This window comes from Mustelus asterias, chromosome 2 (assembly GCF_964213995.1).
Source record: "Mustelus asterias chromosome 2, sMusAst1.hap1.1, whole genome shotgun sequence".
Lineage (NCBI taxonomy): Eukaryota > Metazoa > Chordata > Chondrichthyes > Carcharhiniformes > Triakidae > Mustelus > Mustelus asterias.
The window spans coordinates 95,312,262-95,338,874 of record NC_135802.1 but is presented as its reverse complement, the minus strand read 5'-3'; the positions used below and the strand labels follow the sequence as shown (position 1 = coordinate 95,338,874).

General features: G+C 41.4%; 2 protein-coding genes across 2 annotated transcripts in view; both read right to left on the bottom strand.

The window, feature by feature from the left end:
* LOC144509828 (nucleoporin NUP42-like) overlaps positions 1 to 9,153 on the bottom strand; it is a 20,800-nt gene extending 11,647 nt beyond the window's left edge. Inside the window, exons 1-5 of the mRNA XM_078238700.1 lie at positions 8,699 to 9,153; positions 7,115 to 7,346; positions 5,092 to 5,186; positions 4,763 to 4,839; positions 2,282 to 2,368 (exon numbers count right to left, since the gene is read on the bottom strand). Coding sequence (XP_078094826.1) covers positions 2,282 to 2,368; positions 4,763 to 4,839; positions 5,092 to 5,186; positions 7,115 to 7,346; positions 8,699 to 8,798 — 591 coding nt within the window. The 5' untranslated portion in view covers positions 8,799 to 9,153. The remainder of the gene's footprint in view (positions 1 to 2,281; positions 2,369 to 4,762; positions 4,840 to 5,091; positions 5,187 to 7,114; positions 7,347 to 8,698) is intronic.
* A 13,410-nt stretch (positions 9,154 to 22,563) lies between these two features.
* Positions 22,564 to 26,613, bottom strand: part of klhl7 (kelch-like family member 7) — a 29,548-nt gene continuing 25,498 nt past the window's right edge. Inside the window, exon 11 of the mRNA XM_078238687.1 lies at positions 22,564 to 24,373. Within this exon, the coding sequence (XP_078094813.1) occupies positions 24,090 to 24,373 (284 nt within the window). The 3' untranslated portion in view covers positions 22,564 to 24,089. The remainder of the gene's footprint in view (positions 24,374 to 26,613) is intronic.

The window sequence follows — 26,613 nt, the reverse complement described above, 5'->3', positions numbered from 1 at the left end:
GCTATCAGAAAGATGTTAAACGTTGGCACTTTACTGACAAACCAGTGTCACATATTGCCTTTGTTTCTTTAAAATTATCAGTACATTTTGTATAGACCCAAATATTAACCATATTTCAAGTGCATAAGTGCCTTTTGTTTTTACCTTCACTATACTATAACTGCCAAAAGCACCAAGTGCCCAATGACAACATTGCACCACATCTTACTTAATTTCAAAATTATTTCATACATATTCATCCATTTTTAATTTTTCTTTCACTATCCAATAATGACTACTTTCGCTTCAGGTCTCAGCTATTTCCCACATTTTGGCTTGTGTTTGGTGAGTTAATTTGCAACCTCCTTTTCTAATTCAAATTCACGTTTATGTACATTTCCCTGTCCTTAAAATCAATCCTCAATTCAAGTTAATATATTATACTTTGTATAATAACCTTGTGTGGCACCTTAACGAATGCCTTCTGAAAATCCAAATATACTACATCTGATGGTCCCTCTTATCTACCCTGTGAACTACATCCTCATAAAAAATCATAATAGATTTTCTAAAATGCAATTTTACTTCCACAAAATGTTGTTTGTCTCATCCCATTAAGATTTTCCAAATGTCCTTAATAATAGATTCTAGTATTTTCTGACTGATGACACAATATCTGACCCAAGGTTTGCTGATTTACTTCTCCCTTCCCCCTTTATTGAACAGTGGGGTGACATTTGCTATCTTCTAATCCATGGGGGAGCATTCCAGAATCTAGAAAATTCTGGAAGACTAAATGCAATGTATCCACTATCTCTGCAACTCCCACCTTTTAAACCCCAGGACGTACACCATCAGGCCAAGGGGAATTTTCCATCATTCTTTACACCAATGTTAACTACTTTTTCTGTCAATCTCATTAAACACACGGTTCTCCACTTTCACTGGTATGATCTATGCATCTTCTGCTGTGAATACAGATACAAAATATTTATTTAAAGCTCTGATTTCCTTATTCCCCATTATCATTTTGCCTGCCTCTTCCTCCAAGGGACCAGATTTACTTTCACTAATCTCTTTCTTTTTACATACGAGAGCTCTTAAAATCTGTTTTTATATTTGTTGCTAATTTATTTTCAGTCTATTTTCTTCCTCTTTAATAACGTATGAGACAATACTCAAACTTGCACATTTCTTTTTTTCTGGGCGAGAAATGTCTGAAAGAATCCAACTCTAGTTTTAATATTGATTCCTATAGCAACCCAGGATTCCCATAGCAACCTATGATTCACTGAAACTGTTTCACTTGAAGTCCCAATTTTAAGGTACGCAAGTGAAAATTCATTTTATCTGAAGACTGAATTCTCAGTGTTCTGGCCAATATTCCTACTTTATTAAACACCATTACAAGCTTAGCAACTAGTCATTCATTTCATTAGTATTTGAGAGATCTTGCTGCGAAACAACAACTGTATTTGTCTATTTAAAATTTAAATAAATTAATTGTACATGATATAAGACCATTTTGAAAATTATGAAGTGTTATATCAACACCATGACCCAGATCTTAAAGTCGGTAGTGAATGAAAGCTGCCCACTTTGTGGATTTTTACACGACAATTTGTGATTGGAGAGTCAAATAAATATTGATTCTTCTACAGGGAATCTGGGAGCTTGTGTGGTGTTTCCTCAGCCAGATTACATATCTAAGTAAAGATTCTTCAGTCAAAAGCAGGAAATGTAAGTTAGAGGAGTTAATTTAACGTAGAATCATGTTCAGAAAGCAAAATAGAGGACAGAAGGATGGGATTAAGAGAGCTGAGACATAAAAGTAAATAAAATTATATTTCTAAAATTTATTAAAATCTGAAGGAGTAAGGCTTCACGCTTGAGCCTTAACTTTCACTGTCAGAGAGATTGTTTGGCAGCAGTTAAATCTGATAACACAGTTAAAAATTCCCATGCACTTCAAAAGGTTAGACCTAACCTCTTCTAACAAGTTCAGTGGATACCTCGTGGATAAGTACCAAAAGTCACGCACTTTGACGTATGTGAACAATGCATTTCTTGGAAAGATACCGTTCGAGCAAAATGTGTGAAGAAGCAGGCAGCCATTTTGTGATTTCCATGGTTCATTGCCCATGGACAGGCACTAGAATTTGTTTTGATTTACTCCATAATTAATGAGGATGATGGCTTCACCATTAATTCGCCTAAAAAATCCAAGTCAATCTTTACATTTCAAAATGACAAGCTTAAATTACCCACAGATGTTCATGTATCTTTCCTGATCATAGCTTACCATTGAACTTCTTAGAGATGAATTTGGCTTTTTCATTTCAAGCATTCTGGTTCTCTGTTGATTTGATAATTGTTGAATGGAGTCAACCTGTTTCAAAATTCAACAAGTTAATGAACATTTCAGAGTAACAATTAAAAACTTAATACACGTTACTTACTGAATGATGAAACGGTTGTATTTTTAAATCACTGTTTAAATTCAGTAGCTGGCAATGCGAGCATGTTTTTTTTTTAGCTACAATATTTGAACCATTTTTACTTTACTTTTATTGTTTAATCACAACTGTTTCAAAGAGGAGTAAATAGATGTAGATATGGTTCAAAACATTAAGCACATCATTCCATAAATTTTAATTTTTGACACATGATCTTTGGTGTAATTCAAGCAGAACTTTTCAATAAGTTCAAAATTAGAAGTTAGACTGTTTAGTGCAATTTCTTGCAATCCATGAAATTAGCAAAATTATTTATTTCTAAATTAATAATTCATAATACAGTGACTTGTAGTGGTCCAAATTTACAGGTCATACATGACAGTGAAACTAACAAGCATCTTGAAAAGGAACAGGCCAGGTTAAAATAATTTGGATCTCATGGGATAAAGGGGGAGGTGGCTAGATGGGTGGAGAACTGGCTTGGTCACAGAAGACAGAGGGTGGTAGTGGAAGGGTCTTTTTCCGGCTGGAGGCCTGTGACTAGTGGTGTTCCGCAGGGCTCTGTATTGTGACCTCTGCTGTTTGTGATTTATATAAACGATCTGGAAGAAGGTGTAACTGGGGTGATCAGTAAGTTTGCGGACGACACAAAATTGGCAGGACTTGCAGATAGTGAGGAGCATTGTCAGAAGCTACAGAAGGATATAGATAGGCTGGAAATTTGGGCAAAGAAATGGCAGATGGAGTTCAATCCTGATAAATGCGAAGTGATGCATTTTGGTAGAAATAATGTAGGGAGGAGCTATACGATAAATGGCAGAACCATAGAGGGTGTACATACGCAGAGGGACCTGGGTGTGCAAGTCCACAGATCCTTGAAGGTGACGTCACAGGTGGAGAAGGTGGTGAAGAAGGCATATGGCATGCTTGCCTTTATAGGACGGGGCATAGAGTATAAAAGTTGGGGTCTGATGTTGCAGATGTATAGAACGTTGGTTCGGCCGCATTTGGAATACTGCGTCCAGTTCTGGTCGCCACACTACCAGAAGGACGTGGAGGCTTTGGAGAGAGTACAGAGGAGGTTTACCAGGATGTTGCCTGGTATGGAGGGGCTTAGTTATGAGGAGAGATTGGGTAAACTGGGGTTGTTCTCCCTGGAAAGACGGAGGATGAGGGGAGACTTAATAGAGGTGTATAAAATTATGAAAGGCATAGATAGGGTGAACGGTGGGAAGCTTTTCCCCAGGTCGGTGGTGACGTTCACGAGGGATCATAGGTTCAAGGTGAAGGGGGGGGAGGTTTAACACAGATATCAGAAGGACATATTTTACACAGAGGGTGGTGGGGCCTGGAATGCGCTGCCAGGCAAGGTGGTGGAGGCAGACACACTGGGAACGTTTAAGACTTATCTAGACAGCCATATGAACGGAGTGGGAATGGAAGGATACAAAAGAATGGTCTAGTTTGGACCAGGGAGCAGCACGGGCTTGGAGGGCCGAAGGGCCTGTTCCTGTGCTGTATTGCTCTTTGTTCTTATAATTGTACATTAAAATTCATTTAAAAATTACACCTCAATTCACTTCAACCTTTCCCATGACACAGTATAGTGAATGTGCCCTCACCTCAGCTCTTAGGTCAGTGGAAGGTATTCTAATTAGAAAATAAGTTAGAATTTGGAGCAAGTTAGCAACATGCCAATAGCTGGAGTTACTGTGCATGTCATCAATTTTGGTGCTTCAGGAAAATTTGGGCCAGTGTGTCCCCCTCTGTTATTAAAATTAAGGCAAATTTATTTCAATTAACTTACAGCGGAGAAGAAAATGTAACATTCAAATTATAGGGCATCCACGCCTTTATGTAGGATAGTGAAAGTGTCTTCACATCCAAAAACCAGTTATATATTACACCATTCACCCTTTAACTCTGGCAACCAAATTGCAGCTACCAACTATCAACAAATCCATCAAAACCAGAATTTATTTTAGCAGTTTAAAAAGGTTTGGAGAGGTTAGCCTCCTTTCAAAAGATCTTTCAAAAAGTGGACTATGACACGAAGTCACAAGCAAGAAAACTACGCACAGCGTTTGAGGATTAAATTCATATTTAAAGCCTGCGCCTTAAGGAGTAGGCTGCTACCTATGTAATGATTTTAGATGCAGCTGAAGGATCAGCAGTCTCCTTTTTGTTTTACCAGAATGTAGAGGTAGAAGGAAACTTTAAACTGGGTGTGCTTGTTTGACTGAATCACCCACTATGCTTCTACTTCATATACTAAATGTTACAATCCAGGAACCATAAAAATGACTTCAAAAGCATATAGTTCTTACATAATTTTGTAAGTTGCCTCCTGCCCTACTGTTATAGTATTCCATTCGCAATTCTTCAGGGGAGATGTCCACAAGTCCTGTAGATGAATAATACATATATAGTGCCTTCTTACATTACTTTAGATAAGATGATCAAATGTACCCAATCAATTATCTTTTGAGTTTGATATTGCATCAATACATTTTTACCAGAAAATTTAACCTTCGCTTTTTGGATATGATTTTTTTTAAAAAGAGGAAACAAAGGGCAAAATATAAGTGAAAAAAAAACATGCTGGGATAAACTGACTTTAGAAAAAACAAAATCAGAAGTAGAACCAGCCTCATACCTGAGACACAAGCATATTCTTTGGCAACAGAATAACAGGAAAATAGCCATTGGTTAGAGATCTCCCATGCTTCAATGTCCTTTCTTACCACTTCCCTGCAATAAATTGAAAACAGTAAGGCATTGCATATATTTACACTAAATAATCAGTAACTACTATATGTCACCAAAATCTCCTTCCTGTAGTGAGTTAAATGCGAAGTGATGCATGCGGATAAATGCGAAGTGATGCATTTTGGAAGAAATAATGTAGGGAGGAGTTATACAATAAATGGCAGAGTCATCAGGAGTATAGAAACACAGAGGGACCTAGGTGTGCAAGTCCACAAATCCTTGAAGGTGGCAACACAGGTGGAGAAGGTGGTGAAGAAGGCATATGGTATGCTTGCCTTTATAGGACGGGGTATAGAGTATAAAAGCTGGAGTCTGATGATGCAGCTGTATAGAACGCTGGTTAGGCCACATTTGGAGTACTGCGTCCAGTTCTGGTCGCCGCACTACCAGAAGGACGTGGAGGCATTGGAGAGAGTGCAGAGAAGGTTTACCAGGATGTTGCCTGGTATGGAGGGTCTTAGCTATGAGGAGAGATTGGGTAGACTGGGGTTGTTCTCCTTGGAGAGACGGAGAATGAGGGGAGATCTAATAGAGGTATACAAGATTATGAAGGGTATAGATAGGGTGAACAGTGGGAAGCTTTTTCCCAGGTCGGAGGTGACGATCACGAGGGGTCACGGGCTCAAGCTGAGAGGGGCGAAGTATAACTCAGACATCAGAGGGACGTTTTTTACACAGAGGGTGGTGGGGGCCTGGAATGCGCTGCCAAGTAGGGTGGTGGAGGCAGGCACGCTGACATCGTTTAAGACTTACCTGGATAGTCACATGAGCAGCCTGGGAATGGAGGGATACAAACGATTGGTCTAGTTGGACCAAGGAGCGACACAGGCTTGGAGGGCCGAAGGGCCTGTTTCCTGTGCTGTACTGTTCTTTGTTCTTTAGTTGCAGTGGTCAAACAAATAGCCAGCAACACACACAATTTTAAAGTAGACATTTGAGTGGGATTTTAAAAGCACCAAAGAAACAGTATACTAGCAGCAGCCAATTTCTTCAGGACAGCTCAGGCAAAAAACTAACAAAGGATATGGTCTATAGTTTAAAGATGTCACACAACATCTTACAATAAAACTGATCAATATAAAATACATTACAACTATAGCCACATGTAAACTAATGTATATTATCTTTTATTAAATTTTAAATGTTTTACCTCAAGGCGAAATGTTTAAGCACTCTTATTCCAATTTGTAATTTACTTGAAATGATGTTTAAAATAATTAAAGTGTATACTATTGAAGAAACACTAAGTTGCAGACAAGAGTAACGTGGACAGATTTATTCTCCAAATTTCCTTTTCTCCCAAGGTTCTGTTTCACACCTGCACAATTCCACTCTCATACAGAGTCAAGGGAGAAATCTTGTAAATGTACTTACTCACTAAGAGCCATGTAGGAAGAGCTTTCCCCAAGTTAATGCTGGCAATACCTGAATCCAACCGTACTTGACTTTTAGCAAAAATTATAACTTTAACCTTTGATTCCAATCTCCTCCCTGGATATTTGCTCAAACTGAGTCCAACAGTGAACTCCACTTCAAACCCCATATAACATCCATCACTAAAACCACTTATTCCCAAAACTTTGCTTTGCCTTAACCCACATCTGCAACCTACTACAACCTCAGCTCACATCTATCCCTGTCATTCTTTGTATCATTCCCTCCTCACTTGCATCTTTAGTGAAACTTCAGCCTTTAGCCCAAGATTCAAACTTATCTATACCTTTTTGCCTTCCTACTTCTATGCCACTTTCAACAGTTTCCTCAAGATGCTGCTGTTCAACTTCAATTACTTTCCCATAGCCTTCACATAGTGTGTATTTGCCTTTGTGACAAGCTGTGTCAAAATAACTTAATAAATTAAACTTATCCTGATATTTAAACTAAATCATGCACAAAACAATTGCACTCACAATAGGTTTTCCACATTATTATCTTGGTCATCACTAGAGAGAGTTGTAAACCTATTCTGCAGAAAGCTTCCAGAACTCGAAGTTGCTTTCTTTCCGTTATCAGCAGATCCAAATCCTCTTCGCTCGACATCCCTGCCACCACCTCCCCATGTTGATGGTCTGTAGAAACTTGATGGCTGGATATAACTAGATTGATGTTTCTGGAACTGATTTCCCCAGGTCCCTCTATAAGCTATAAATACAGCAAGAGATAGTAAGAGAATGCATTGAGTTTAATACCCAAATATCATTGCAGACAACTTTGAGAAAATACTAACAATGCAACAGTTAAACATTTATCGAGGTTACACAGAATTGAAATAGCCTTCCAAATTACCAAATGCAAGTTCGAGAATCAAGTTTAAAAGAAAAATACAAATTTTAAACTATTGTATTCAATACATCTAATAAGGTAGACATTCACCATTTAAAAATGATATGACTACTGGAAAAATGGGGCCCGAGATCAAAACATTTTGATGCAATCACAATGATAATCCATAAGTGACATGTGAATACTGACACAAACTGATACACAAGTTTCCTGAAAACCATTAAAATTTTGAAATACTTAGCATATATGGAAAGTAAAGGAAGCAATTCTAAAACTAAATTTCCCCCTTTTTTGACACAACCAAGACCAGGAAATTCACAGACTCTGCTTTGTGGCTATTATGCAAAAATATGTTTCATTCTTTTAAACAGAATTAATGTTTCAGGACAGAGTAACTACACAGGAATATATACTTATAATGTCAAACAGCAAGGAGCAGTATCTGACGCTGTGATTCAACTCACATGCAGAAAATTCATTATTCTTTTCTAACCAGTTGCTCTCTCGTCCCATCAACCCGTTACTTCACTCTTCTCACATTCATGTTACCATTTTCTTCTCAGCAGCCCACTAAGCGCCCCCCTTCATTTTACTGCAACACCTTTTAAATAGGTTAAGGTACAGATCAGATAGGGTCTTATGACAGGCTCAACTCCTGCTGCTATTTTCACGTTCTGATTATTTTCTCCTCTCCAGTTCCTTCATATTCCTTTCCCACACCCTTGCAGACTCCTCAAATATCCCTCAGTCTAAACCTCAGAGCTCTCCCCAACTTTCCAACAACCACTCACCCCCTCTCCCCCAGCCCCCTCAATCCTTTACTCTCTACCCATCTCCCCCCTCCCCAACTCCCGATGCCCAGTTCCCCCTCACCATCTCTACCCCCTACACCCCACATGCCCCCACTCCCTATGGCCCCTCCCACCAACTCCCCACATGCCCCCACTCCCTATGGCCCCTCCCACCAACTCCCCACATGCCCCCACTCCCTATGGCCCCTCGCACCAACTCCCCACATGCCCCCACTCCCTATGGCCCCTCCCACCCACCAACTCCCCACCTATGCCCCCCCTTTCTCTTCACACTACCCTCCATCTCCCTCCCTCCCTCCTCTCCACTCTCCCCGACCTCTCTCCCCCCCCCCCCCCCCCCCTCTTCTACAGTCCTGCCCACTCCGCCCGAATCCCCTCCCCCTCCTCTCTTTCTATTACCTGTGTTGGGCTGTCCTCTCCCTCCGCTTCGCGGGTGTTCATTCCAACAGTTGTCCCCGAAGCGGCAGCGTCCCTCCAGGAAATATTTGCACACTGGCATGTTGGCTCTCCCAGGACTCAGTCTCGGATGTTAGTGCAGCTTCTCCGGCATAGTGAGCCGCTTCCTCCTGCCTGCGAGTCCCCCCCCTCGCTGTGTGGAGCCGATGCGCTCTCTGTGCCGGTGGAGGCCGCGGTTGGTTAATGCCCGGGAAATGGAGCCTCTGAACCTGCACCGACCATTACATTAACATCCAGCAGTTTGGGAATTGATTTAGAATCAGACTGCACGACATTGAAATTTTCCGCCCGATCAAAACTACATTTGATAAGTTTAAATTTCAAACTTGATAAACTCCGACGTTGAGTCGCTCACATCATCAGGCGCGCATGTTGATGACGCCATAATTCTCGGACCCTTGGGTTCGCCCACAATCTACCACGGGGGCGGGGCTCCGGTAGTGAGTGATGTCCAGGGGGCGGGGCTGATTGTTAGCGAATCTCAAAGGGCGGGGCTCTGATTGCGAGCGAAACCAGGGGGCGGGGCTCAGATTGTCAGCGAATCCAGGGGGCGGGGCTTAGATTGTTAGCAAATCCAGGGGCCGGGGCTCTGATTGTTAGCGAAACCAGGGGGCGGGGCTCAGATTGTTAGCAAATCCAGGGGCCGGGGCTCTAATGGTTAGCGAATCCAGGGGCCGGGGCTCAGAGTGTTAGCGAATCCAGGGGGCGGGGTTCATAGTGATCGTATCCAATGGGCGGGGCTATCGTGCACGGGTCTCTGAGTGAATCCAATGGGAGGGGTTCTGTGAGCGAGGGGCGGGGCTCTGAGTTTCTCCCACCACCCTCTCTGTCTCCTCCCAGTAATGATATGGAGATGCCGGCGTTGGACTGGGGTGGGCACGGTAAGAGGTCTCTCAACACCAGGTTAAAGTCCAACAGGTTTATTTGGCACTAGCTTTCGGAGTGTCGCTCCTTCATCAGGTGAGTGAGGAGTTGTGTTCACAAACAGGGCATATACAGACACAAACTCAATTTACAAGATAATGGTTGGAATGCGAGTCTTTACAGGTAATCAACATGGGACACGGTGGACAGAGTACTCTTCATCGTCCAGTACTTCCCCGGAGCGGAGAAGCTACGGTATCTCCTCCGGAGCCTTCAACATGTCATTGATGAAGACGAACATCTCGCCAAGGCCATCCCCACACCCCCACTTCTTGCCTTCAAACAACCGCACAACCTCAAACAGACCATTGTCCGTAGCAAACTACCCAGCCTTCAGGAGAACAGTGACCACGACACCACACAACCCTGCCACAGCAACCTCTGCAAGACGTGCTGGATCATCGACATGGATGCCATCATCTCACATGAGAACACCATCCATCAGGTACACGGTACATACTCTTGCAACCCGGCCAACATTGTCTACCTGATACGCTGCAGGAAAGGATGTCCTGAGGCATGGCTATTCTGGACTTAGTGTTATGTAATGAGCCAGACGTGATAAAAGATCTTAAAGTAAGGGAACACTTAGGAAGCAGTGATCATAATATGGTAGAATTCAGTCTGCAATTTGAAAGAAGGAAGGCAGAATCAGATGTGAAGGTTCTACAGTTAAATAAAGGTAATTACAGGCGCATGAGGGAGGAACTGACAAAAATCGACTGGAAGCAGAGCCTAGTGGGAAAGACAGTAGAACAGCAATGGCAGGAGTTTCTGGGAGTAATTGAGGACACAGTGCAGAGGTTCATCCCAAACAAAAGAAAGGTTATCAGAGGGGGGATTAGGCAGCCATGGCTGACAAAGGAAGTCAGGGAATGCATCAAGGCAAAAGAGAGAGCCTATAATGTGGCAAAGAGTAGTGGGAAGTCAGAAGATTGGGAAGGCTATAAAAACAAACAGAGGATAACAAAGAGAGAAATAAGGAAGGAGAGGATCAAATATGAAGGTAGGCTAGCCAGTAACATTAGGAATGATAGTAAAAGTTTCTTTAAATACATTAAAAACAAACGGGAGGCAAAAGTAGACATTGGGCCGCTCCAAAATGACGCTGGTAATCTAGTGATGGGAGACAAGGAAATAGCTGAGGAACTTAATAAGTACTTTGCGTCAGTCTTCACAGTAGAAGACATGAGTAATATCCCAACAATTCAGGAAAGTCAGGGGGCAGAGTTGAATATGGTTGCCATCACAAAGGAGAAAGTGCTAGAGAAACTAAAAGGTCTGAAAATTGATAAATCTCCGGGCCCAGATGGGCTACATCCTAGAGTTCTAAAGGAGATAGCTGAAGAAATAGTGGAGGCGTTAGTTATGATCTTTCAAAAGTCACTGGAGTCAGGGAAAGTCCCAGAGGATTGGAAAATCGCTGTTGTAACCCCACTGTTCAAGAAGGGAACAAGAAAAAAGATGGAAAATTATAGGCCAATTAGCCTAACCTCAGTTGTTGGCAAAATTCTAGAATCCATCGTTAAGGATGAGATTTCTAAATTCTTGGAAGTGCAGGGTCGGATTAAGACAAGTCAGCATGGATTTAGTAAGGGGAGGTCGTGCCTGACAAACCTGTTAGAGTTCTTTGAAGAGATAACAAATAGGTTAGACCAAGGAGAGCCAATGGATGTTATCTATCTTGACTTCCAAAAGGCCTTTGACAAGGTGCCTCACGGGAGACTGCTGAGTAAAATAAGGGCCCATGGTATTCGAGGCAAGGTACTAACATGGATTGACGATTGGCTGTCAGACAGAAGGCAGAGAGTTGGGATAAAAGGTTCTTTCTCAGAATGGCAACCGGTGACAAGTGGTGTCCCGCAGGGTTCAGTGTTGGGGCCACAGCTGTTCTCTTTATATATTAACGATCTAGATGACGGGACTGGGAGCATTCTGGCCAAGTTTGCCGATGATACAAAGATAGGTGGAGGGGCAGGTAGTATTGAGGAGGTGGGGAGGCTGCAGAAAGATTTAGACAGTTTAGGAGAGTGGTCCAAGAAGTGGCTGATGAAATTCAACGTGGGCAAGTGCGAGGTCGTACACTTTGGAAAAAAGAATAGAGGCATGGACTATTTTCTAAACGGTGACAAAATTCATAATGCTAAAGTGCAAAGGGACTTGGGAGTCCTAGTCCAGGATTCTCTAAAGGTAAACTTGCAGGTTGAGTCCGTAATTAAGAAAGCAAATGTAATGTTGTCATTTATCTCAAGAGGCTTGGAATACAAAAGCAGGGATGTACTTCTGAGGCTTTATAAAGCACTGGTTAGGCCCCATTTGGAGTACTGTGAGCAATTTTGGGCCCCACACCTCAGGAAGGACATACTGGCACTGGAGCGGGTCCAGCGGAGATTCACACGGATGATCCCAGGAATGGTAGGCCTGACATACGATGAACGTCTGAGGATCGTGGGATTATATTCATTGGAGTTTAGGAGGTTGAGGGGAGATCTGATAGAAACTTACAAGATAATGAACGGCTTAGATAGGATGGACGTAGGGAAGTTGTTTCCATTAACAGGGGAGACTAGGACGCGGGGGCACAGCCTTAGAATAAAAGGGAGTCACTTTAGAACAGAGATGAGGAGAAATTTCTTCAGCCAGAGAGTGGTGGGTCTGTGGAATTCATTGCCACAGAGGGCTGTGGAGGCCGAGACGTTGAGCGTCTTCAAGACAGAAATTGATAAATTCTTGATTTCTCGAGGAATTAAGGGCTATGGGGAGAGAGCGGGTAAATGGAGTTGAAATCAACCATGATTGAATGGTGGAGTGGACTCGATGGGCCGAATGGCCTTACTTCCGCTCCTATGTCTTATGGTCTTATGGTCTTATGGTACATTGGGGAGACCATGCAGACGCTACGACAACGGATGAATGAACACCGCTCGACAATCACCAGGCAAGAGTGTTCGCTTCCTGTTGGGGAACACTTCAGCGGTCACAGACATTTGGCCTCTGATCTTCGGGTAAGCGTTCTCCAAGGCGGCCTTCACAACACACGACAGCGCAGAGTCGCTGAGCAGAGACTGATAGCCAAGTTCCGTCCACATGAGGATGGCCTCAACCGGGATCTTGGGTTCATGTCACACTATCTGTAACCCCCATGACTTGCCTGGGCTTGCAAAATCTCACCAGCTGTCCTGTCTGGAGACAATACACATCTCTTTAACCTGTGCTTTTTGCTCTCTCCACTCACATTGTCTGTACCTTTAAGACTTGATTACCTGTAAAGACTCGCATTCCAACCATTATTTTGTAAATTGAGTTTGTGTCTTTAAATGCCCTGTTTGTGAACAGAGCTCCCACTCACCTGACGAAGGGGAAGCGCTCCGAAAGCTAGTGGCTTTTGCTACCAAATAAACCTGTTGGACTTTAACCTGGTGTTGTGAGACTTCTTACTGTATCTCCCCTGTGGCCAGAGAAGTATTAATTAATTGGGTCAGAGCCCCAGTAATTTACCCCCATTTCCCATCACAGCAGCCTGGCCCACTCCTCATTGGTACCTCGGGATTAGTCCACTTTGAAACCCACCAAAACCTCCAATACTTCCTCATTCCTCATGTCAAATTGTTCAAGAACTTCACAGACCCCCTTCCTGAATTCTGCACCCACATCCTCGTCCCAAGTGAAGACAAATGTGAAGTACTTGTTTAACACTCTACCAATTGCCAAAGTAATTTTTTAATTATACGATTCAATTATTTCCTTTTTTAATGAAAATTGTAATCAGCACAACAACCCTCTCACGCACTACAATTAGCCCCTCTGTACACACCACTCCCCCACCAACAACACATTGTAACCGGTTTCCGTCCCCATGAACATGAAGTAATCTGCCTCACTTTTGGTCTGGTGCCCATGCTCACAAAGTGGAATAAGTAGTTCCAGGTAAGGAGCCTGTACAACAAGCAAACAAGAGCAGAACAACAGCAAAGTTTGAAGTTGTCCTTCGCCATCCTTGCTCAGCCACAGGACTACCTCATTTTTCCTGGAGTCATAGAGTCATAGAGGTTTACAGCATGGAAACAGGCCCTTCGGCCCAACTTGTCCTTGTCGCCCTTTATTTAAAAACCCCGAAGCTAGTCCCAATTGCCTGCATTTGGCCCATATCCCTCTATACCAATGTAACTATCTAAATGTTTTTTGAAAGACAAAACTACCCGCTTCTACTGCTACCTCTGGGAGCTTGTTCCAGACACTCACCACCCTGTGTGTGAAAAAACTGCCCCTCTGGACACTTTTCTATCTCTCCCCTCTCACCTTACACCTATGCCCTCTAGTTTTAGACTCCCCTACCTTTGGGAAAAGATATTGACTATCTAGCTGATCTATGCCCCTCATTATTTTATAGACCTCTATAAGATCACCCCTCAGCCTTCTACACTCCAGAGAAAAAAGTCCCAATCTATCCAGCCTCTCCTTATAACTCAAACCATCAAGTCCCGGTAGCATCCTAGTAAATCTCTTCTGCACTCTTTCTAGTTTAATAAGATCCTTTCTATAATAGGGTGACCAGAACTGTACACAGCATTCCAAGTGTGGCCTTACCAATGTCTTGTAAAACTTCAACAAGATGTCCCAACTCCTGTATTCAATGTTCTGACCAATGAAACCAAGCATGCTGGGAACCTATGTAAGGAGTCTGAGAAGGAGGGAGCAAGGACAAAATGTGGGGAGAAGGTTCCAACTACATCAAAAATCAGGAAAAAAGTTAAAAGGAAGGAGAACTCAGGAGACGTTATTAATGGAAATGTTAGAATTCAAAAAGAAGGTACAAAAACTAGCATAAGGGCACTTTATCTGAATGCTCGTAGCATTCAAAACAAGGTAAATGAGTTGACAGCACAAATCATTGTGAATGAGTATGATTTGGTGGCCATTATAGAGACATGGTTGCAGGATGGTCATGATTGGGAGTTGAATATCCAGGGGTATCAAACTGTTTGGAGGGACTGACAGGAAGGTAAGGGAGGTGGCGTAGCTCTGATATTTAAGGATAACATCACGGCGGTAGTGAGAGATGATATAGGTTCTATGGAAAAAAAGGTTGAATCCATTTGGGTGGAAATTAGAAACAGTGAGAAAAAGTCACTGATAGGCATAGTCTATAGGCCACCAAATAATGACATCATGGTGGGGCGAGAAATAAACAAAGAAATAACTGATGCATGTAAAAATGGTACACAATTATCATGGGGATTTTAATCTACATATCAATTGGTCAAACCAGGTCGGTCAAGGCAGCCTTGAGGAGGAGTTCATAGAATGTATCCGCAATAGCTTCCTTGAATAGTATGTAATGATCCGACAAGGGAGCAAGTTATCCTAGATCTGTTCCTGTGTAATAAGACAGGAATAATTAATGATCTTGCGGTGAGGGATCCTCTCGGAAGAAGCGATCACAGTATGGTTGAAGTTAAAATACAGATGGAGCATGAGAAGGTAAAATCCAATACCAGTGTCTTGTGCTTAAACAAAGGAGACTACAGAGGGGTGAGGGAGGCATTGGCTAAGGTAGACTGGGAGCAAAAACTTTATGGTGGGACAATTGAGGAACAGTGGAGGACTTTCAAAGCGACCTTTCACAGTGCTCAGCAAAAGTATATACTAAAAGTATAAGGAAGGACTGTAGAAAAAGAGATAATCAGCCATGGATATCTAAGGAAATAAAGGAGGGTATCAAATTGAACGAAAATGCATACAAAGTGGCAAAGATTAGTGGGAACCTAGAGGATTGGGAAATCTTTAAAACTCAGCAGAAAGCCACAAAAAAAGTGATAAAGAAAAGTAAGATGGATAATGAGAGTAAACTAGCTCAGAATATAAAATCAGATAGCAAAAGTTTCTACAAATATATAAAACAAAAAAGAGTGGCGAAAGTAAACATTGGTCCTTTAGAGGACGAGAACGGGGATGTAATAACTGGAAATGAGAAAATGGCTGAGGCATTGAACAGGTAGTTTGTGTCGGTCTTCACAGTGGAAGACACAAATAACATGCCAAAAATTGATGACAGGAAGGCTATGGCAGGTGAGAGCCTAGAAACTATTATCACGAAAGAGGTAGTGTTGGGCAAGTTAATAGGGCTAAAGGTAGACAAGTCTCCTGGTCCTGATGGAATGCATCCCAGGGTACTAAAAGAAATGGCGGGAGAAATAGCAAATGCACTAGTGGTAATTTACCAAAATTCGCTGGACTCTGGGGTGGTTCCCGCAGATTGGAAAACAGCAAATGTGACGCCACTGTTTAAAAAAGGAGGTAGACAAAAGGCAGGTAACTATAGGCCAGTTAGCTTAACTTCTGTAGTAGGGAAAATGCTGGAATCTATCATCAAGGAAGAAATAGCAAGACATTTAGATATAAATTGTCCCATTGATAAGACGCAGCATGGGTTCACCTGTGAATGTGGTGTATCAGGATTTCCAGAAGGCATTTGACAAGGTGCCGCACCAAAGACTGCTGCAGAAGATAAAGGTGCACGGTGTTATGGGTAATGTATTAGCATGGATAGAGGATTCGTTAACTAACAGAAAGCAAAAAGTGGGGGTAAATGGGTGTTTTTCTGGTTGGCGATCAGTGACCAGTGGTGTGCCTCAAGGATCAGTGTTGGGACCGCAATTGTTTACGATTTACACAGATGATTTGGAGTTGGGGACCAAGTGTAGTGTGTCAAAATTCGCAGATGACACTAAGATGGATGGCAAAGCAAAGTGTGCAGAGGACGCTGAAAGTGTGTAAAGGGATATAGATAATCTAAGTGAATGGATGAGGGTCTGGCGGATGGAGTACAATGTTGGTAAATGTGAGGTCATCCATTTTGGTAGGAATAACAGCAAAATGGACTATTAAATGGTAAAAAATTGCAGCATGCTGCTGTGCAGAGGGACCTGGGTGTCCTTGTGCAGGAATCTCAAGGAGTTGGTTTGCAGGTGCAGCAGGTAAATAAGAAGGCAAGTGAATGGATGAGGGTCTGGCGGATGGAGTACAATGTTGGTAAATGTGAGGTCATCCATTTTGGTAGGAATAACAGCAAAATGGACTATTAAATGGTAAAAAATTGCAGCATGCTGCTGTGCAGAGGGACCTGGGTGTCCTTGTGCAGGAATCTCAAGGAGTTGGTTTGCAGGTGCAGCAGGTAAATAAGAAGGCAAATGGAATGTTGTCCTTCATTGCTAGAGGGATGGAGTTTAAAAACAGGGAGGTTATGTTGCAGCTGTATAAGGTGCTGGTGAGGCCACACCTGGAGTACCGTGTACAGTTTTGATCTCCTTACTTGAGAAAGGGTATACTGGAACTGGAGGGGGTGCAGTGGAGATTCACTAGGTTGATTCCGGAGTTGAGAAGGTTGACTTATGAGGAGAAACTGAGTAGACTGGGGCTATACACATTGGAATTCAGAAGAATGAGGGGAGATCTTATAGAAACATATATGATTATGAAGGGAATAGATAAGATAGAAGCAGGGAAGTTGCTTCCACTGGCAGGTGAAACAAAAACTAGGGGGCATAGCCTCAAAATAAGGGGAAGCAGATTTAGGACTGAGTTGAGGAGGAACTTCTTCACACAAAGGGTTGTGAATCTGTGGAACTCCCTGCCCAGTGAAGCTGTTGAGGCTACCTCATTGAATGTTTTTAAGGCAAGGATAGATAAATTTTTGAACAGTAAAGGAATTAAGGGTTATGGTGAGCAGGCGGGTAAGTGGAGCTGAGTCCACAAAAAGGTCAGCCATGATCTTATTGAATGGCAGAGCAGGCTCAAGGGGCCAGATGGCCTACTCCTGCTTCTAGTTCTTATGTTCTTATGCTGAATGCCTTCTTCACCACTCTGTCCACCTGTGACTCCACTTTCAAGGAGCTATGAACCTGTACCCCTAGATCTCTTTGTTCTGTAACTCTCCCCAACACCCTACCATTAACTGAGTAAGTCCTGCCCTGGTTCAATCTACCAAAATACATCACCTCGCAGTCCACACACATTAGTTAGTCACTGAGTCACACTTACCATCCTTTGGCTGGCCCCACCCCCCGTATGCCCTACCCCCTTGGCACTGCCTGATGCCCATGGGGCCGTGCCAGCCTGGCACTGCCCAAGGGGTGAACCCCCCTTGCCCCCAACTTCTCAGGGGAATGGTGCCTCAATGCCTTCTGCTCCCATCAACGGGGTCAGGATGCCTGTTTCGCATTAGTGGGGAGCAGTCGCAAACCCTGCTCGAGGGAACCAGACCGAGCGGAGCCGGGGCAGGGGGTAGAGGAAGAGGTACTAGCAGGCCCTGAGAATACTGCTCCAGGTCTGCTAATCATATGGAAATTGTAATTTCAGTATGATAATCAGTTTCGCACTGATTTCCAGCAACCTCGCTAAAAGCTGGTGTCTCCCGGCCCATGGGCTGGGAGAATCCTGGCCTTCATCTTTGGAAGGACATCACTGGGTCATTCAAGGTATTAGCCTGGAGGTAATTGCAACCTAAAGCATCCATCAAGAAGCGAGGGGAGTGTGAGTGGCCGCCTGTTTTACATCACGCCCTTAATTTCAGTGAAAGTTAAATCAGGCAGGGACTGAATTTCTTCATTTAATGTCACCATTTTGCAGGGGCCAGGGAATCGATTTGCACAGAGCCACTGCTGTATATCTGCAGAACTGACGCACAGGAAGTGCCACTGGTGCGAGGTGACTGGAATAGCACAGTGCACTGCTAAGAGGTTGAAGGAGAAAGATCAAACAAATAGATACGATACACAACAGTAAATTGGTCAACAAATGTGCAACCCCAGAGTGAAAATTAGGGGAAGGGGCAGGAGAGAGAATTGTTGAGTAGATTGGTGACTCAAATAGCAGAGAAACAGGCACAAAAAGTCCCAAAAGACACCTAATATTTTGCAGGCGCTGTCGCTGTCCGTAATCACGCCTCGGATCTTACTGGATTCAGCCAACCATAACCAAAAAAACCCTCACATTTAAGAGGCAATGCAGCCAACCCCAGGACTGAGAAATTTGATTCTCCGCTATACAACTGTCATACTGCCTTGGAGCTGCTGACCTCAACTGCTCATTCCATGACCCCACTGAGGGTCACGACCCATGGTTTGGGAGCTCCTGCGCTAACCCCTAGATATGGTGCATGAGTTTCCATATCCCATCATTGGGATATTGAATTGCTTAATCCAGGAATTGGGTTCACAAACAGGACATATATAGTTTGTGAACCCAACTCTCCACTCATCTGATGAAGGAACAGCACTCCAAAAGCTTGTGATACCAAATAAACCTGTTGAACTTTAACCTTGTGTTGCGAGACTTCTTACTGTGTCCACCCCAGCCTCTCCACATTATGGACATCACAGAGTTGAAGAGATTACAGATTTGGGAGCAGGGTAGCTGCCTGGCCTGGCCGAAGCAATGCATTGGCGTAGGGAGATTAACTTAGCATAAAATGGTAAAATGAGGGCAATATTTCTACCATTACTAATGTTTATTCAATTAGACAGAGGAGTAAAGTACAATTTGTTTTCAACAGAACTAACACCAAAGCAGATTGTAATTTAAAAATAAAAGTAGTTTATTAGAACAACTGAATTACATACAACAAAACAATTTAATTTTAGATCATTGAAGGTGCACTGTACCAAAAGAACATTTTAATATTAGAAACTGCTTGCTTACAATCGTAATTTATCAACCTAGTAGTGATTGGGAACAAACTAATTTACTCTAAAAGAAATTCAATTAAATAAATCAGATATTTCTAATATTGGGAACTGTTACGCAAATGACCTTAACGGAGTTGTTTAACATTACCTTAATGTACTATAAATCATAGAATACAAGTCAACCCAGCGTATTAGACAACCCCATTTTGTCATGTTTAGGCCTATACTTGATCTCTAAGTCCATCACCTTTTTCTGTGAAGAAATGCTATACTTGCAGCTTAAGAATCAGCCTCAATTTTTCTCTTCATAAATCAGAGCAATGGGTCAAACAGGTAATACAGGCCATGTTGCCAAGATTTGTGTGGGAGTCTAAATGTAGGGGATAACATATTAGCATTGAGCGATGGTTAGTCAACAGTGGGAAATTTTCAGGTTGGTATGATCTAATGAGTGGTGTGCCGCAGGGATCAGTGCTGGGGCCTCAACTCTTTACAATCTATATCAATGACTTGGATGATGGGAATGATTGGTTGCTAAATTTGCTGATGAGACAGATAGGTAGGAAAATAAGTTATGAAAAGAATACGAGTCTGCCAAAGAATTGAGATAGGTTGAGTGGGCAAAAATTTGGTAGATGGGAAAATGTGAATGTGTCCACTGTGACAGGAAGAATAGAAAAGCAGCAAAAACAAAAAGATTGCAGAATTCTGATGTACAGAAGGATCTGGGTACTCTGGTGCATGAATCACAAGTTAGTATTCAGGTACAGAAAGTGATTAGGAAGGCAAATGGAATGTTGTTTAGTGCAAGGGATGGAATATAAAAGCAGGGATGTTTTGCCACAGTGTATAGGGTATCGGTTAGGCCTCATCTGGAGTGGTGTGTGCAGCTTTGATCTCCTGATATAAGGAAGGACATGCATTAGAAGCAGTTCAGAGAAGATTTATTTGACTAATTCCTGGAATTAGAGGGTTGTCAGATGAGGAAAGGTTGGACAGGTTCGTAAGACATGTGTAGAAAGTGCAGAACCTGCATGATAAATGACAAACAGAAATGGATTTGGTAAAAAGAATGAAGTAGGAAGCTGGTTTCCAGCCAAAGTCATAACACTTCAACTCCATGTATAAGTTGCTCCAGTTTTTGGGAGGATTTTGCAGAATCAAAAGTTGACTTGTATGCTGTGATATACAATATTTTAATTCATTCTCATAACCATACTAATGCTACTATTGTGATTGCAACAAAACCTCATCCATTTGTTCAAAAGGATGTCTGATTTTTTGGAACAGAAAGTCCTGATTTTATGAAAAGAAACTACATTGTCCAGTTGCAAGAACTTTCTTACAACATATTTAATACTTTTCTTTTTAAACTTGAGGTACAGGATCATATTTTAGCACCTGCAGGACATGTGCCTAATCTTAGCCATGCATCTTGGTGAGGCTAAGGAATAAGCTACAATGCTTATCCGCAGAAAAATCTACAATCATATGGAGTTACCCAAAGCCCACTCATAGTGACCTGATCCAAAGCAACAAAGGCAGATGACTTAAAGCTGTCCTGATAATTATCTGGAAAAATATTCCAGGCCGATAATGGATGAATGAAAATGCACTGAAAAAATGTTAAAGATATGAACTCAATTGAATTGAAGCAACAATAGGCTAAAAATAAACATTTTATGGTTGGTTCTAAGTTTTCTTTTTTTGAGGTAATACATTTAACACTTTGGAAGACACATTCTCCAAGCTACAGAGACACATTCAAAATATTAGTTTTTAATATGGAGTAATTTCTTCGATGCACTCTTACTCAATTATTTTGGATAACATACCGGGAGTTTCCAGTGGATACATGTTTAACAAGTGTTCAATAAAAAGTCTCGTCATCAGGAACTCACCAAATTTCTTCCATAAGCAGGTTAAGTAAGTCAAGTAATATAATTGCTCTAATGTTTAAAAGGGGAAAATAAGGAACAGGTTGGGCAACGGCTAGTTTGCTGGTCACAAATGTCATGTGGTCTCAGATACCAAATAATAGATGGAAACTTAAACAGAAAACGCTGGCTATAACATCTGCTGAAAGGTTATCAACTTGAAATGCTAACACTCTTTCCACAGATGCTGTCAGACCTGTCGAGCATTTCTAGTATTTGGTTTTTATTACATGTTCCAGCACATGCAGTGTTTTACTTTTGAATAAATATAAACTTCCAAAGTTCACATGTTGAATGTCTTCAAACTATTTACATTGCACCAGTATTGTGCTGTGTTGGTACTTCCCACTGCAGAGGACTTGAAAAGGAAGGAGGGGGGCAGAAAGAGATCGAGAATTACTAATTTGGTGGAGTTTGTGAATAAGGAGGCTCAACTGTACTACTATAATTCCTAACCAGGTCAGTTAGAAGGAGCTGGCTTTTGATTTCCCTGCCTTGCTCTCCTTTAAGCGCTGAAGCTGCAACTTAATTAAGATGGCACTACTTGTGCTGCATTTGGTAAGAGAGGCCCGACGGTGAAATACAAAATGTTAACTCCCATGTGCCAGTTTACCAATAGCAACAGAAATGAGAGAACATTTGTGTTAAAAAATGCCTAATTCAGAATAAGGGTACTTCATTTATGCCATTCAGCCACTCGAGTGCTCCACCATTTTATTAGTTCAGGTCTAATATGTACCTCAACCTCATTTACTTGCCTTTGCTCCATACTCCTTAAAACATCAACATAATAACATTTTTAAATCAATCTCAGTCTTGAAAATTTCAACACCCAGCACCCACAATCTTTTGGGGGAAGGATATTCCAAATTTCCACTACTTGGTTGGAAGAAGTGCTTTAAGTAACCCCGCTTTAATTTTTTATGCCCCTATTTTCTGCATTCTCCTATGTGAGAAAGCAGATTCTCTGCATCTATCCTATCAATTCTCTATCATTTTAAACAACTCATTTAAATCAACAACCAGTCTTATTAAACCCTTCCAGATCTGGTCAATCTGTGCTGTCCCCACTTCAAAGCCAATATATGTTTCCTTAAGTTGTGTATGCGAAACTGAATGTTGTTCATCAGATGGGGTCTGAGTCCAGGTTGCATGGAAAGGCATTGGTCCACTTGCTATTTGGGAAATAGAATTAGGTTACTGCGATACTCTTACACAGAACAGCAGCCATGTTGGGACAGCAGGAATACTATTCCATTTTCGAAAAAAAACTATAAAAATTTTATTCAGTAAATTATTGATGGCAGAATTTCAGTATTAACGAATGAGTCAATTTTAATCAAACATCCTAAGTAATACATCTTAAGTGGTAAATGTGTTGCCACTAAGATTGAACAAAGTCAATGTCAGGAATAGGGGACATATTGAGCATCAAACCATGCCTCAAAACTGTAAGCGAGATTGCAAAACCAATGTGATTAAATCATGGATTAATTTATGCCATTGATTCACACACACAAAGAATGGGGTTCTGAAATTGCCCAAATCCATTCCAGTTAGGTTCTTTATGGCAGATAATGAGTGACTTTCATGTCCTATTGCTTTGAATTCAAATTCAAGCCTCAATGAAATGTGCAATGAAATGCTGCTTCTTCTTTTGGTTTAAACAATTCAAATTAAACCATAAATACAGTACATTCACTAAGTGCACGGAATGACATATTGGTAGTGATGCGAGTATTGCAGAAAGCAACAGAATACAATGTTCACAGGATTGTATGGCAGGCTGAGAAAATTAATACAGATTGGATAAATAGATTACATAAAGATCATAGATTACAAAAATCATTCAACTCCGATCCCAGTCTTTTGTACTTACTTCCAATATTGCCAATTGTGGGTGATGTGACCCAGATACCTTTAACATTTTTCACATGCAGATGTAATAACCAGCTTTCTATTTACTTTTTCACAAGTGTAAGCTACATTCTCCTTCCCAGTAACTAAAATTAATACTTGTATAGTCTGGTTACAATGTAAATCTCACTGTACAACAAAAATCAAAATCAACATGTAAGATGCAGATTTCAAACAGATTATTTTTAAATTGCCAGCAGGCAAACAGGAAATCTTTATTTTACTTTATGTAGAGGAGGCTAATGCCATAGTTATTGATCCCATTGTTATTAGTACTTGACTGTTTCATACATTTATAAGCTGTTCCTTTGTGCTATTTTAGCAGAGGAGTTAACCCATTTAATGTTCAGATGAATGTTGCTGAAGCCTATTCCATAAACTCTTTGCAAAAGGAATTAAATAATTGTTTAAAAAATGAAGAATATTAAAAGGGAAGGGAGAGATAGACATTGACTTGATGGCATGTGTTAGAAAGTCACTGTTACAGACTTGATGGGCTGAATGGTCTCTTCCTGTGCTGTAATGTTCTTAAGATTTGTCAAAAAGTTTTTTGTTTACCAATACTGCCAACAGTAATTTCTAGACTTCTATGTTGAAATTAAATTCAAAAGCATACAAAATATCTCATTTTCAATAGCAATTCCCAGAAATATTCATACCAGAAATGTATATAAAGCAATTAAAACAAAAAGTATTCAATGTTAGGCAAACAGCCTTTTTGTTTATTACTCAAGTAATAATCCTGAATACCAACATTACTTTAAAACATCTCATAAGATTTCTGAAGTTGGAAATATCTTCAAATACCAGTTTAAGCCAGCAAAAACTGACAGGACAGACATCATCCTTGTAGCTCCAAGGGTATTTTTTTCAAGTTTCAATCTTTTCTTCATTTGCACCACATGTGTCCACAACACAAATAAGACAACTGGTTACAGGGAAAGCACGGACCTTAGAATTGGTTGTCCATTTGTCTGTCTCAGTGTTATACTCCAAAATGTGACCTAATCGGCCTACACCTTGGAAACCAGCCAAGACGTAAATTATGGGACCAACTGCTGCACATTTAACTGTTACCCCTTTCCAGGGCATCGTTGACACCATTTTCCAATCATTCATTTTAATATCATAAAATTCTATGGAGTCCAGACCACCTGCAGAGACAAAAATAAATAAATTTTCTTGCTCAGTGCCAAACTATCACTACTTAAAAATAGCATTTTCTTCATTTTATGGCTCTAATATTTCAATAACGTTTTGACATGTTTTTAACAATTTAATTTGGACCAAAGTTTTATGCATACTTCTATGATGTGATGTTTCGATATCAGAATGCCACATGAGAAATAAACTGTTAAAAAAAAATACTTATCCTGAGGATGAAACAGTGTGCTTCGTTATATACCTGGAACTTGGTTTCTTACAGTTTCAATAGGATTGATTTTTTAAAATATAGTTTGTATTCTCCTTTTCCCTTCATGCTACAGAAAGGTCCGAGGGTGGGCTGTGTGTCATTTTTGTTGTAGGGGGGAATTTGGATCTAATATGGAAGTCTGCAGGATTCCGGAGTTTAGGATTAATACAGTAAAAGATTGGGTGAAATCTTCAGGCGTTTTTCCCACAAGTATGTAACCTTCTGCCCAGCACCATGCTCCCTTCATCTTTAAAGACCATTTTACAACCTATCATCAGTCACTTCCCTTCCCGCTTACTTCTACTTGGGTCTGACTCCAAACTGTGATGTACCTAGAGGTACACAAGTATATATCACACAGTATACGATTGCCCTGCTACAGTTTGGTACAAGACAAAATGGTGATAGCGTATTAATGAACTGTCATCCTGTCAACACTGCTGTAAACGACATAATTCTTCTTCATGAAAAGGTATTGGAAAGTAATTTGGTAATTAGTACTACGTTTCAGTGCAAGAAGTCTAACAAATAAGGCCGAGGAGACACAGACAGACACCTGGAAGTGCACTATCATAGCCATCACTGAAACATGCCTTAAAGAAGAACATGAATGGCAACTCGTCATTTCTGGTTACAGGGTTTTCAGAGAGTGAGGGGATTATAAAAGGAGGAAACTATCACAGCTGTGACAATCAGAGTCAGAGATTTACAGCATGGAAACAGGCCCTTCAGCCCAACTTGTCCATTCCTCCCTTTTTTATATACCCCAAAGCTAGTCCCAATTGCCCGCATTTGGCCCATATCCCTTGATACCCGTCTTACCCATGTAACTGTCTAAATGCTTTTTAAAAGACAAAGTTGTACCCGCCTCCACTACTGGTAGCTTGTTCCAGACACTCCCCATCCTCTGAAACAATTGCCTCTCTGGACACTTTTGTACCTCTTCTTTCACCTTAAACCTATAGTTTTAGATTCCCCTACCTTTGGGAAAAGATATTGACTATCTAGCTGATCTATGCGCCTTATTATTTTATAGACTTCTATAAGATCACCCCTCAGCCTTCTAGGCTCCAGAGAAAAAAGTCCCAGTCTATCCAGCCTCTCCTTATAACTCAAACCATCAAGTCCCGGTAGCATCCTAGTAAATCTCTTCTGCACTCTTTCTAGTTTAATAATATCCTTTCTATAATAGGGTCACAGTATTCCAAGTGTGGCCTTATCAATGCCTGTACAACTTCAACAAGATGTCCCAACTCCTGTATTCAACGTTCTGGCCAATGAAACCAAGTATGCTGAATGCCTTCTTCACCACTCTGTCCACCTGTGACTCCACTTTCAAGGAGCTATGAACCTGTACCCCTAGATCTCTTTGTTCTGTAACTCCCCCCAACGCCTTACCATTAACTGAGTAAGTCCTGCCCTGGTTCAATTTACCAAAATGGGACAAGGGATTATATAAGACCATAAGACATAGGGGCAGAATTAGGCCACTCGGCCCATCGAGTCTGCTCCGCCATTCAATCATGGCTGATATTTTTCTCATTCCCATTCTCTTGCCTTTTCCCCATAACCCCTGATCCCCTTATTAATCAAGAAATAATAAATGCCAGAAGGATCATCAAATGAGGCCGTGTGTTGAACTGAGGGACAAATAAGGAGCAAACACACAGCTCTGTATACACTACAGATCTCAAAACAATCAGAGGGATATGGAAGAGCACATTTATAGACAAATTGCTGAGAAGTACAGACACAACAGGCCAATAAGATTAGGGGATTTCAAGTACACGAATATTAATGGAAATAAAATAATTTCAAAGATACAGATAGTGCAGAATTTTTAAAATGCATTCTGGAGAACCAGTTAGCCAGTATGTAGCAAGCCCAACAAAAGACAGGGCAGTTATAGACTTGGTTTTAGGGATCTAAGCTGGACAGGTGGCAATATCAGTGAGAGAGCATTTTTAGTGGCAGCGATTA